Genomic DNA, 12,661 nt, shown 5'->3' on the forward strand with positions numbered 1-12,661 from the left:
CAGTGCCAGACCCCCCTGCTCCCCTCACGGTTCATCGGCAGGACACGGGTGACGGTGTCACACGTCTGTCCCCCCCTCACAGTGGCTGGCGTGGAAGGGGGAAGGAGCCGGTGGGGGCTGCAGGCCCTGGCGCCATCGCTGGCTGAGTCCACGCAGCTCATCACATCGATGGCTGCCTGCGGCCAGTGAACGCAGGTGAAGCCCCTCTGAGCCACGAGAGTGGGGCACGGACTGCGAGACGCCCGCGGGACAGCCCAGATCCTCCGCAGGGGCAGCTCGGATCCCCCCGAGGGGCTGCCCGGACCCCCACCACCCAGGACACCCAAGACCCCCGCGGGACAGCTCGGACCCGCACAGGGACATCCCCAACTCCATCGGGGACCCCCCGGGCCCCCCCGCACACCCCGGACCAGCCGCACGGGGGCGCTGCCGGGGCCGCGCCTTCCCCGGGGGCGGGGCCGCGGCGCGCGCGGCTCCATCCGCGGCCTCGCAGCGCCCCCTGCCGGCCCCGCGGGGGCAGGCGGGCGGGCACCAGGACTGGGGCGGGCACTAGGACTACGGGGCTGCCCCCGCCGCCGGCGCCGCGGTGCTGGCAGGGAGATCGCCCCGCCCACGCTGAAGCTGCTTCCGCCCGGCGCTGGAAGGGAGGGTGCGTCATCGGCGCGCGCCGGGCGGGAGCGGGAGAGGGAGCGGGAGAGGGGCCGGGACGCGGAGCCGGGACGCGGAGCCGCCGCCATGGCCGGGATCCTCTTTGAGGACATCTTCGACGTGAAGGACATCGACCCCGAGGGCAAGAAGTTCGACCGTGGTGAGTGGGACCCCGCGCCCTCCCTCGGCCTCTCCCGGTTCCCACTCTGCTCCTCCCGCCGGCGGTGGCCGCTGTGCCCCGGCACCTCCGCGTGTTGCCTGCCCCCGGAGCGTCCCATTTCCCCAGGGCATCCCCAGCCCGGCTGCTGTGCCCCTCTCGCCCCGCGGCCCCCGGAACCCTTCTTTCCCCGCCCCACCGTGTTCTTCTGCCTGTGCACACCTCCGTCAGCTCCCAGGCTCCGGCATCCATCCCCGAATCCACCCCCAAACAGCTCAGGTGCCCGACAGGGGTGGGGAGGGGGCCCTGTTCCCACCCAGCCCCTGGGGATGTTCTCTGTCCTGATCCCTGACTCTGCTGCTCTCCCTAGTGTCTCGCCTGCACTGCGAGAGTGAGTCCTTCAAGATGGATCTCATCCTGGACGTGAACATCCAGATCTACCCGGTGGACCTCGGTAAGCCATCAGGCTGGTAGTCCAAAGAGGGTCAGCGGTGTCAGCTTTGGTGGGGTAGGCTGGAGAGGCACTCTGAGGATGGAGCCTGAATTTGCTGTGAACAAGAAATGAGTTGTCCCAGACTTCCTTGGGCCCCTGTGCTGTCCCAGGTCACAGGAGCTTCTGGGCACTCTGTATGTGCTGGGACTGAGCTGGGTTCTGGTTCACCGCCCTGTGTGTGTTTAGACTCACCTCTGTCCCATTCCCCAGAGATGTCTGGGGAAAACGTCTCACTTACTGATGCCAAGCTTTAAGGGAGACCTGAAAGTGGTGTCCTGGTGGCTCTGGTCTTCTCCATGATGTGGAGAATAGGGGAGCACAGGGTTCAGTGTGACCTTTCACTCGTTCCCCACAGTCCTGGTGGAGGGCTGGCAGCAGGGGCAGGGCTTTTGTATCACAAGAAAAACACCTGCCAGGGTGGCTGTTTACCACCACCCTAAGTTCTGGCTGTGGCTGCTGCTGCTCTGGCTGTGCCCCCACCTTCTCACCTCTCCTCTGCCCTCTTCCCAGGAGACAAATTCCGCCTAGTCATTGCCAGCACGTTGTATGAGGACGGCACCCTGGATGACGGCGAGTACAACCCCACAGACGACCGGCCGTCAAGGTACAGGGCCCAGCTGGGACCCACGTGAGCATGGGCGGGGGAAAACGGGGAGTGCTGAGATTGGGTGTCTCAGGTCGGACATCAGGAGGGATTTCTTCACAGAAAGGGTGATTAAACGTTGGAACAGGCTGCCCAGGGAGATGTTGAAGTCACTATCCCTGGAGGTGTTTAGGGAAAGACTGGGCATGGCAATGAATGCCATGGTCTAATTGACATGGTGGTGATTGGTCAGTGATGATCTCAAAGGACTTTTCCAGCCTGATTGGTTCTGTGACTGTGAGATACCTTCTCCCAGAAGACACTGAGCTGGGGGCCTGCCCAGGTTTGATCCCTTGGTGACCTCATACTGTGCTGTTGCAGGGCAGACCAGTTTGAGTACGTGATGTACGGCAAGGTGTACCGGATTGAAGGGGATGAGACTTCCACAGAGGCGGCCACACGCCTGTGAGTGCCCCGGGGTGGTGTGGGAGGCACTGGGATCTCAGCTTGGGTTTCCCATGGGATTCCCTCTTCTCATATCCTTCTCCTCCTGTCCAGCTCTGCCTACGTGTCCTATGGGGGGCTGCTTATGCGGCTGCAGGGAGACGCAAACAACCTGCACGGGTTTGAGGTGGACTCTCGCGTTTACCTGCTGATGAAGAAGTTGGCCTTCTAGCACACCTCCATGACTGCCCCACAGACATCCTGCTGGCAAGCAAATAGGAGACCTGAAACCCCAAATTCTGCCACAACATCCATGCTTCCTGGCCTCTCTGGGGCTGGGGAGGAAGGAGCAGTCCCCCTCTTCATCCCAGCCTCTTCTGACTCCTGCTGGGATCCACAGCTCCGTTTGGAAGGAGAGAGGTGCCTGACATCCAAGTGGAGACAGTGCCATGTACTCCGGTCCTGCCTGATGGCATCTCCTCACCTCCACTTTCCTGTGCTCAACAGTAGGCTCAGCCCTGGCTCTGGCCAGGGACAGCCAGACTGGGACAGATGCCTGCCTGCCTCGGGCCTGGGGACCATTCCCTCAGGAGCCATCCCAAAGCAGGCTGACTTGGTTTTGATTAAACTGGGATGTTTTCTACTCCTGGCTCTGCTTGCTGAGAGATGAGGCTGGCAGGGAGTGAATACACCTGCACAGGGCACAAAGGGGGCCTCTGCCACTTCCGAAAGGATGAGGAGTCCACACCTGCCCTGGGCTCTTCTCCACCTGCCACCACTCCAGGTACAGATTGTGCTAGGGCTGGGAGAGGCAGGTGGTGAGGAGTGGCAGCTCAGGCCCTGTGCAGGGCCAGGCCGGGGGTCCGTGCAGTGCTGGTGGCTGCCACGGGAGGGAGCAGAAGCTGGGAGCATGTCCCAGAGGGGCTGCTCCTGCCCCGGGCCCGGCGAGGACACACACAACCCTTTAGAAAAATAGCTCTTTAATCGAAAAGCATTCACAGTAGAGGTGCCTGCCCAGGTGGGAGCAGGGCCTGTGCCCGCCAGCACGTGGGTGTTGCTCTTTGCCTTTGTGGGTTGCATGGTCTCTGAAGACTTGAGGAACAGGAGCCAACCCTTTCCTTGTGGGCATCTTCCTGGGCACCCAGAGCACAGCTCAGTGTCCAGCAGGATTGCTCCAAAGTCACATTGGGGTGAACCCTGTGTGCAGCTTCACCGGGCCCCGCATGGAGGGTCTCTGCTGCCCCCCTGTCCTTGCTTGCACAAGACTTTGGCCAGGTCGTGGAAGAAGAAGCGCAGCTTGCCCTGCACCAGCTGCCGGTAGGTGAGGAAGACACTGGTGATGTGGGTCTGCTCCATGGAGTGTGGGGAGCAGCTCAGCTCCCAGTGTCCTGCCTGAGGGGTGAGAGCAGGACAGAGGGGTGACAAACATCATTGTACCCCACCCAGCCCAGCTGGCACCTGCACCATGGTGGACTGGCTCACGTGGGGAGGTATTACCTCCCAGCTGAAGGTCTGCAGGAGCAGGAAGAAGGAGTTGGCGTGTCGGTAAAGCTGGCTCAGCTGCCTGGCCCCGCACTCCTCGCTCACCTGGCCCAGGGCCCCTGTGGCAGCACCCACCAGCAGGGCCAGGTCACACAGGATCTCCCGCCGCTTTGTCTCGTTCTGGGGGAGCAAATAATGAGTGGCCTGACCCATTCCTGTGCCCACCTTAGGTCTGAATGGGGTCTTCTACCCTCCCCATGCCACCAGATATGCTCACAGGCATCTTGCTCAGCATTTCTGGTGCTTGTGCCAACCCAAGGTGCCTTCTCCGGTCCCATGGGCATGCCAGTGCCAGCACCCTCATCCCAGCCCCTCTCACCGATTTGGATTTCCACTGTTGGAGGCTGAAGTCCACCAAGGGCAGCACCGCGGGGCAGCTGAGCACAGGCAGGGCCTGGCACTGGCCCTAATGGGGAGAGGAGATGTTGAGGAGCTGTGCATATTCCTTGGATTTTGGGGGGGACTGTATCCTCACCACTTTCTTCTCCATGTCTTTGGCCTCCAGGATGTACTTCTGGATGAGCCTGTTGTCACAGACCAGACGTGTTGGGCTGGCATGGTCTTCCTTCACGTGCAGGAGGAAGGATGTGAGGAGGAGCAGTCCTGGGGAAGATGGGGTTACCTTGGGCACTGTGCCACCCTCCCTGGGCAGTACCAGCCCAGGGCCATGCCTGCAGTGGCAAGCCCTCCCTGCATCCCAGTGGTAGCCTCTATGACCCTGTGGTGGGGTGCAGGGAGAGGTCTGGGGGCTGAGGAGGGCCTGGTACTGCCCTCCAGTCAGTCAGCACAGGTGCCCACTGCTCACTGGGGAGAGCCAGGGTTTCTGTGCCAGTGGTGAGTGCCAAGGGGCCCCACAGCCATGTCTGTGCCAGGTTTTTTGGCCCTGCTCCAGGCAAGGGAGTGGAGCTCCACTCCCTGTCCAGACCAGGGCCAGCCCTCCAGATCTATGCCAAGAGCAGCTCTGGGTGTCACATGCGCTTCGGGGAATCCCGGCCTGCAATGTCCCACAGGGAACATCTGGTCCTTGCTGCTGCCCTGGCTGAGTGCTCTCCTGCCAGCACTGCCTCCCCCAGTGCTGCTGTGCCCAGGGACTGCCCATCCTGGAAACAGGCATCTCCTCTCCACAGGCCCTCCGTACGTCCTCCTGCCTCGCTGCCTGCCCTGACACTGCACCTGTCCCCAAAAGCCCTTGACGCAGCCTGTTTGCCTAGGATGGGCATGGAGAGATGCTTGGCTGCCCTCGCACACTGGTGGTGGCCAGGTCCAACCAGTCCAGAGCCACCCTTGGAGTTTGGTGCCCACCTGTGGGGCTCATCACGCAGGGCACACTCTGGCTCTGGGGCCGCAGCCCCCACTGTCCCTTCCTGCGCGCTCCCGTCCCCCCTTTCAGCCGCACACTCACTGTTCAGCTCCATGCTCAGCTGGGGGCTTCGGCCCTGCATCTTCCGCCCTGGGGCCAGCGGCTGCTCCCCGGCTCCCGTCCCCCTTCCATGGAGGGCAGTGTTGGCGCGGGCTCCCCGCGAGCCGCCCAGCCGGGACGGAGGGCCGGAGGCCGGGAGCGGCCCCGGGACAGCGCGGCTCTGCGGCTCCGGCCTGGCCGCCCAGCCGAGGCAGCACGATTTCCTGTTGTGTCGCCGCTGACCTTCGAGCAAAATCACAGCAGGGGCCCCGGGCCCGGGGGACGGCTTCCTGCCTCCCGCCGCTTCCTCCCTTGGCTCTGGGCTAGGGAAAGACGTCCCTGGGCGCCCTCGGCGGCTGCTCACCTGGCCCCCGTCCTGAGCGCTCGGCAGCCAGCGCCTCGGTGGTCAGTGCCTCTGCTGTGCCTGTCCAGGGGGTGGGGGTGGCCCTGGTACCTGCAGAAGGGATGGCATCAGTGACCCTGCACTGGACAGCCCCGGGAGCATCAGCTCCTGGCTGTGGCAGACAGGTATGAAAGCCACTGAAGATCCTCTCACAGGGGTGAACCCTGTCCCAGAGGTGGACTTCATCCCTGGTGACCTTCTCCCAGAGTTAGACCCCATCCCTGGTAACCGTCACCCAGGTTGTGGTCTGACCCCTACATCCATCACCTAGAGGCAATTTGGGGAGCTTGAGATCCCCGGGGTGGCTGTGATGCACAGGGACCCCTCTAAGATGGGGAAGGAGCACAAGGATCTGGCTGGTGCATGGTCCCAGGGCTGTTTCACTGGGGGTATTGGTTGGGAGTGGGGTGGGTGGGAGAAGCACTGGGGGTCTGTTCAGCTCCAGGCCCTGACATGGCCATGGCATTCCCCAGCAAAGCCAACCCCCACCAGGCACTATGGGTGCAGAGCCCCATACCCATGTGTCCGTGCATGTCCATAATGGCACACTATACACACGCCCCACGTGCACCCTCAGACCCACGTGTGCACATGCGCACTCCCCCGGCACGCGTCAGGCCACGCGCCCAGATAACCCCCCACCCCAGCAGCCTCCCACGCACTTCCCTTTGGGGGACACCCCGCTCCCAGCCCATATCCTCTTACTCCCAGTCTCCCCATAGCCCGTGCATTTCCTTCTCACACCCCGGCTCTCTCACACTCTTGCGCGTTCCCACCCCTGTTCCTGCGGCCGGCAATTCCCAGCAGCGCCTGGCCGGGTGACAACAGTCAGAGTAAACACCCAGCCCTGCTCCGCCTGCTCCAAGCCTTGCTCAGCCCACAACAGCCCACCTTATGGGGTGCCCAGATGGAGGGTCCAGTGGGTGCCACAGCTCCAGGGATGAGACTGGCGGTCCAGCCTGCCTGGGCACAGCTGGCAGCAACGGGACCTGTGAGCACCGGGGTCAAACACCTCCAGGCTTCCCCTGTACGGCCGTGGCCCGTCTGCGGACGTGACAAGCTGCAAACACACCCATCAGCACCCTTAACCCCTCTGCCAGCACTGGCCCCAGTCCCATCACCAGCCCCACGTCAGTCCCTGCCATGCTCCCTCCATGCCCGTGTCCCCATCCCTCCCTGGCAAAGCCATTGGTGATGCCAGGTGCCCTGCATTCCCTCTTCATTAGGCAAACAAGTTCATCGGGGGAAACTGGAGAGCAACTGGAAACTGGAGGTCTAATGGGCCCCCATGGTCACTGAGGCACCCTAAGGTGCGCACAGTAGTCCCTTCACTCCAAAATGCTCCTTTTTAGCCATGCCAGAAGCTATCAGGCAGTGTCAGCCCGAGCCCGTAGGCAGCCTGGTATTCCTCTGCTGGAAAGGGCAATGCCAACATTTGCTGTCCATGTCAGAGGGGCAGAGGAGGATGTGGGAGGGGAGCTCCGGCTGCGGGCCCCAGCCCGATTCCAGAGATGTTGTGTGCTGTGCAGGGAGGGGGTGCGGGGCCAGTGAGGCACAGAAACCCCAGAAGGATGTGGGGGCTCCGTCCAGGCAGCCAGGGCTCTGGCAGGGGACAGGAAGCCAGGCGGGGCTGAGGGACTGCACAGCTGGCCGGATCCCGGTGCCAAGTTTCCCACCTCTCCTTACAGGGTGCAAAGTGCCGGGAATCCCGCTGCAGGGGCAGCCGTTCGCACCCACTTTGCCAAGGTGCTGAAAACAGCAGGAGGTGCCAGGAGTCAAGGAAGGGGGGGGGGGGGGACGAGGGGGAAGATACCGGGTTAGGGGGGAGGCTGTGGATCGGTGGCACAGCTGCTGTCCCCGCGGGCCACCCAGATGTGCTCGGTGGGCACCCCGAGGATGTCAGTGCAAGGCCGGGGTAGCATGGGAAGCAAACCTGGCCTTCCAGCGGCAGGGAGGGGGGTCCCAGCCCCCTTTGAAGCCCCCATAAAAGGGTCTGGCATAAAGGAAAGAGAAAGTCAAAGGAACAAAGGGAGCGGCTAATCCCGGCATGAGCAAACAGCCCCGTTTGCTCAGGGCACAGCTGGCCCCGGGGCCAGGGAAAGGAGCACAGCTGGGCTCTGGGGGTACCAGGCAGCAGGGGATCCTCTACCCGGGCTGCCCCTCCCCAGGCACGGGCAGCCCCCGGGAGCAGGGTCCCTCCTGGATCCTCCGGGCTTTTTTTCTGTATTTGCAAATTGCAATAAACATCCGTGGGCAAATCCTCCTCGAACTGCTCCCAGACAGCTGTCCCAGGAGAGCACCGTGACGCTACTGGGCAAAGGGACTTGCAAGGGGCACCTTGGTCAGGGTGCTGCAGCTTGGGGATGAAGTCTGGCACAGTTTTTCCCACCTTTCCCAATTGCCCGCAGGCCACTTGCTGCCCAGCACTGCAGCACAAAGCCCTGGGTGCTTCCCAGAGGATGCCCCTGGGCAAACCCTCCAGCTACTGCTTTGGGCAAGGGTATTTTGTGCCAGTGGCTCTGCCGGCACCTGGGATGATTCCACTGTGCCATTTCTCCCATCCTGCTCCTCAGCTGAGCTCCCCACTCTGGTACAGGGCACGGGGTGTGCCGGGAGGGCACCTCATCCCTCTCCCTCCATCCCATGGAGTGGTGAAGGGGTTAATGCCAGGCAGCCGAGCCGCAGGTGGGCGCAAGAATGAAATTCCTTCTCGCTGTCCTGCGAAGTCTGGGCACAAATATTTGCCTGCATGTCCGGTGGGGAGGGGGGAGACCACCATCGCTTCTGGGAGCTTGCTAATCCCCATGCCAAACAAGGCCCCCGCATGTCCTGAATGCCCCCCACCTTCTTCCTGCTGGGGTCACCCCACAAAGCCTTTGAGGAGGGGACATTTGGTGCCAGAGAGACACCAGCACCTTTGGGTGCTCCTGTGAGTAGGGAGCTCTGTGGCATTGATAGGGCACTGGGACCGGGCGTGGCGTTCAAGGGCACTGCCAGGATCTGCTTGGCATGGCGGACAAGACTTTTTTGGGGTCTCCGTTCTGCTCCCCAAGCCATGGCCACCACAGTAGGATGGGATGAAGGCAAGAGCCCCAGCCATTCCCACTGTGCCAGCAACACACCCTCTGTAATAAACTCCACTTGTTCACAGACAGAAAACAACCATTTTCCCCCCCTCCACCACCCCTCAAACTGCACCCTCCCCTCCTGTACCTGCCACCCCCAAAACCCCCTCAAACCCCAGACCCCCCTTAGCCTTCGTCTGGGACGGCCCAGCCCTGTAAGTCGCCTACCAGTTGTGCAAATATTGCCGGAACGGCTGTAATCCCTGTGTCCAACGTGAATTATGAGATATTTCCACCCATTACGACAGCCCCCCCCACCCCGCCGCGTGTGTGTGAGGCCAGGGGGATTAGACACGGCACAAGCTACACTAAGCACAAAGCTCTGGGGAGGTTGATGGCTCTCCACACCCCATGACAAGGCAGGTCAGTCCAGGGGGGCTCTTTTTGGAGAGAAGGGATGACCCACATGCCTTCCCATCTCCAGGCTCGTGCCTGGAAGGGCGTTGGGGTGCCCAGGAGGCAGTGGGAAGCTGTGGGAAGAGGGGGCCAGGGCATGCAGTTTCGCCATGACCCCATCCCTGGGGAGCAGAGGCTCCTTCCTGCCGCCCCAAGCCCGGCTCATGTTCAAAGCCGCAAGCAGGCAGCGGCTAATGAGGGTAGACAATGGGAACTGCATGGGGCAGAGCACGGGTGAGGGCCTGCTGCGACGCCTCCATGCCAGGCATGGCACAGCCCTGGCACCACGACCCTCTGGAATCCTTCATAAGACCTTCACCACTGGGCAGGGCATGTGCCCACGAAGCCCTGGCAGCACTGCAGGCTGTTCTGGGGGGCACCTGTGGGGCATCCCACCCATGCTTGCTGAGATGGGAATGACACCTCATGGGACCACCACCTTCCCAACGGGGACAAGCCAGTGCCTGCTCTGGGTAAAGGTGGCAGAGGGGTGAGGGTGCCAGGCAGGGCGGTTGGGGCTGACCATGGCCAACTGTCTCCATCCTGGTGCAGCTCCAGCTGCCCGTAGCCGGCAGCCCCATTGGGGATGTGTCGGCATCAGGCCCAGCTCCGGAGCCTCAGAGCTGCCTTTGTGCAGGGCGCTGCTGCTCACACACATGTGCGGGCGCTGGGAAGCAGCTGGCAAGACCAGGACCCTTTCCCAGCACCACCCTCAGCAGGCACCACCCCCTCCCCAAGAGCACAGGGACCCCCCCAGGTTCTGGCAAGCAACTCCTGCCCCTTGATGGGGGGGGCATTTCCAGGGGCAGATCAGGCTGTGGATGATCCCCAGGCACGGCTGAGGCATCCATTTCCTCCCTGCCCATGTGCTCCCACTACAGTGGCCATGCCCCCTCCCTGGGCAGGGATAACTAGCACCCACTGCCCTGTCAGGCCCCCTGCCAGCGTACCAACCTGGTCCCAGCCTGGAAGTGCCTGGATACATTTGCAGCCCCCCTCTCCCTCATGCTGCCACCCTGTGCCTCGGATTCCCCCACGTGGAGAGCTGCAGCCAGGAGGGTTCCCCGCCTCTCCCTCCTTTCCCTAGGAAAAGGGAGGGAGCTTCCCCCATTGCTTTCCCATATCCCGCAGACGAGCCAGGAGACTGTGACGAGCTCTGGGTGCACAGAGCCAGCACTGGATTCCTGGCACTAGCAGGACAGCTGGGAGTCATCACATGCCTCCTCCCTGCTCAGCCCCGCTCGCGTTCCGCCATCCCCAGGGCCACTGCCGTGCTGCAGCGGGCACTGTGCAGCAACGCTGGCACAGCCACACAGACCCCAACCCTCCCCTGCCCTCCACGTCACTGGATCCCAAGCCAGCGAGGATACCGGGAGAGAGGAGAGGGGACAGGTCAGTGACACTACTGAGGACAGCAAGGAGGGAACAGGGACAAGGGGTGCCATGCTGCCAGGCATGGTTCCTGCTTGCAGAAAGTGCTTGCAAGCAGCAGGGTGTCGGGCACAGCTGTGCCCGGGGGGAAGCCCGTGGTCCTGGCAGTGTCCCAGCTCTGGCGATGCTGGCAGGCTGTCCTGCCCAGGGAACCCCAGCTGCTCCTCATTGCCTTCTGCCAGCTCCTGCCAAGGGCCAGGTCTCCAGCATGGCCAAGCCCCTGTGCCCCACTGCCCTCCCTGGGAGAGGTGCCCACTGCATGGGGACATGTGCCAAACTGGGACACGGAAGGGGATGGGGCAGCCATGGGTGAGCTGGGGATGGGCAATCCCATGTGGGCTGGCAATTGGGGGCATGGGGCAGTGGGCTGCAGCCCCCCCCAGTCACTCAGCGGGCTGTGGGGAGGCCCAAGAGGAGCCTTCTGGGGAGGCAGGGGCCTGTTGTGCTCCAGCTGTGCTGTGTTTCCCTAGCTACACCGCACAGCTGGCCGGGTGTTTGTACCGCCCGGAGTTGATTTTGGCAGTCCTGCTCTTCCCCCTCCTCCCGTCTCCACCCGCCTTCCCCACACCGGGTGCCCGCCTGCCACACACCCACCACCCTCAGCCCCTCCCTGACACAGAGGTGGCAACAGGGACTTGGGTGACACACACTAGCCCCACTCCTCACCGGCTCCCCCTCCCCAAAATTCATGCCTCAGTTTACCCAGCTGGATGATGCTTTCCACAGGTTTTTCCGTGGTGCCTACTCACTGCCAACCACTGCCACCGTGGCCAGCCCAGGCACATGTGGGTGAAGAGTGGGGCTGGTCCTGGGTGCTGCTCTCACAGCCCCTTCCCCACCCCAGCTGCCCCCTCCAACCCTGGGCAAAGGAACCCAGGCATCCGGGCTCCTGTGCCCCCACAGCCACTGTCACTGGTGAGCAGGAGCCCAGGGTCTCACTCTGGAGCCTTCCTCTGGCCAGGGTGGGTGGCGGCTGGAGGAATTTAGGAATGTCGAGGGCACAAGCTGCAAGCTGTGGGGGGTGTATGACTTTGCAGAGTGCATTGTGGATTGGGGGGTGGGGGTGGGCTAATTTGGGAGTCCATGCTCAGGGGTGTTGAGTGGATGGAGGATCCATAGTCCCGTAGAAGGGCTGGATGAGGGGGAGAGGTCTGTCCCACACGGAGTCCATGTTCCTCATGGGACTGTGGACAGACAGTGCCCTGCAGTACCCCAGGGCCTGGGCTGCCAAGTGGCCTGGGAGTGGTCTGAGTGGATGGAGGAGTCCCCAGGGTGTTTCATGCCCAAGACAGGGGGCAACGAGCCCTGGAAGGGCTCATGACTGAGGGTGGACTGTGTGGATGGGGAGACCCCAGGATGCTCTGTGCCCAGTAGATGCCCCATGCCAGGGAGAGTATATGGATTGTGGACACAGGCATTTGAATGAGTGTGTCCTGCAAATGCCTTATTCCCAAGGTGGCTTATGTGGATGAGGGACTCCCTGGGGGGCTCATGGCCTCGGAGAGGGGCATGTGAATGGGGGCATATCGAGGATGCCCAGTGCTCAGAAACACCCCAGGGTCTGAGGGAAGGGGTGTGAATGGTGATGGTGGTGCCTCCACAGTGCCCTATGTCCCAGTGGGTGTTGTGTGAATTGGGAGGGGGGTCCCCAAGATGCCCAGCCTCTGAAGGTGCCCCATGCCCTGAGGGAGGCTTATATCATAGAATCATATAGACTGGGTTGGGTTGGAAAGGACCTTAATGTTCACCTAGTTCCAAGCCCCATCCCTCAGGTTCCCCATGCCCTGGGGCTGGCATGTGAGTGGGAATGCTCTACACCCGGGGGTACCCCATGCTCAGGGCAGGGAGGGGGCAATGAATGGGGGGGATTCCCTGCCCAGTGGGGCAGCCACGTGCCCCGGGGTGCCACAGGACAGGATGGCCCGTGCCCTGCGAGAGCGGCGGAGCCGGGGCCCGGGGGGGGTGTCGGAGCGCGGCGGGGGGCGCATCCCCCCCGGCCGGCCGCTGCCTGCGCCTCATTAGCGGGGCCTTTGTTTGCAC

At 62.8% G+C, this 12,661-nt stretch overlaps 2 protein-coding genes across 3 annotated transcripts; one reads left to right on the forward strand and one right to left on the reverse strand.

The window, feature by feature from the left end:
• Window positions 1-645: 645 nt before the first annotated feature.
• POLR2H (RNA polymerase II subunit H) lies at window positions 646-2,968 on the forward strand. Of its 2 annotated transcripts, XM_032697758.1 has the most exons (5): window positions 653-808; window positions 1,176-1,259; window positions 1,809-1,902; window positions 2,263-2,346; window positions 2,440-2,968. In XM_032697758.1, the coding sequence occupies exons 1-5, from the start codon at window positions 736-738 to the stop codon at window positions 2,555-2,557; spliced, it is 453 nt and encodes a 150-aa protein (XP_032553649.1). In that variant the 5' UTR covers window positions 653-735; the 3' UTR covers window positions 2,558-2,968. The 2 variants fall into 2 exon arrangements, with proteins under 2 accessions (XP_032553650.1, XP_032553649.1); XM_032697759.1 differs by lacking the exons at window positions 1,809-1,902; window positions 2,263-2,346 and having other exon boundaries at window positions 646-808; window positions 2,440-2,537.
• A 333-nt stretch (window positions 2,969-3,301) lies between these two features.
• THPO (thrombopoietin) lies at window positions 3,302-5,383 on the reverse strand. Its single transcript, XM_032697889.1, has 5 exons — window positions 5,270-5,383; window positions 4,343-4,470; window positions 4,187-4,273; window positions 3,823-3,987; window positions 3,302-3,717 (listed from the first exon to the last, which is right to left on the reverse strand). Exons 1-5 carry the CDS (start codon window positions 5,307-5,309, stop codon window positions 3,535-3,537), a joined length of 603 nt encoding a protein of 200 aa, XP_032553780.1. The 5' UTR covers window positions 5,310-5,383; the 3' UTR covers window positions 3,302-3,534.
• Between the last annotated feature and the right edge of the window lie 7,278 nt (window positions 5,384-12,661).

The sequence above is a fragment of the Chiroxiphia lanceolata genome, chromosome 10 (assembly GCF_009829145.1).
Source record: "Chiroxiphia lanceolata isolate bChiLan1 chromosome 10, bChiLan1.pri, whole genome shotgun sequence".
Classification (NCBI taxonomy): Eukaryota; Metazoa; Chordata; class Aves; order Passeriformes; family Pipridae; genus Chiroxiphia; species Chiroxiphia lanceolata.

Bases quoted from the DNA above. Each gene is read 5' to 3' on its own strand.
- THPO (XM_032697889.1), bottom strand. From the start codon at position 5,309: ATGCAGGGCCGAAGCCCCCAGCTGAGCATGGAGCTGAACA. The intron at 4,471-5,269 runs GTGAGTGTGCGG...CATCTTCCCCAG, and splicing joins GCTGAGCATGGAGCTGAACA to GACTGCTCCTCCTCACATCC. The intron at 3,718-3,822 runs GTAATACCTCCC...CTCACCCCTCAG, and splicing joins TGCAGACCTTCAGCTGGGAG to GCAGGACACTGGGAGCTGAG.
- POLR2H (XM_032697758.1), top strand. From the start codon at position 736: ATGGCCGGGATCCTCTTTGAGGACATCTTCGACGTGAAGGACATCGAC. The intron at 1,260-1,808 runs GTAAGCCATCAG...CCCTCTTCCCAG, and splicing joins GATCTACCCGGTGGACCTCG to GAGACAAATTCCGCCTAGTC. The intron at 2,347-2,439 runs GTGAGTGCCCCG...CCTCCTGTCCAG, and splicing joins ACAGAGGCGGCCACACGCCT to CTCTGCCTACGTGTCCTATG.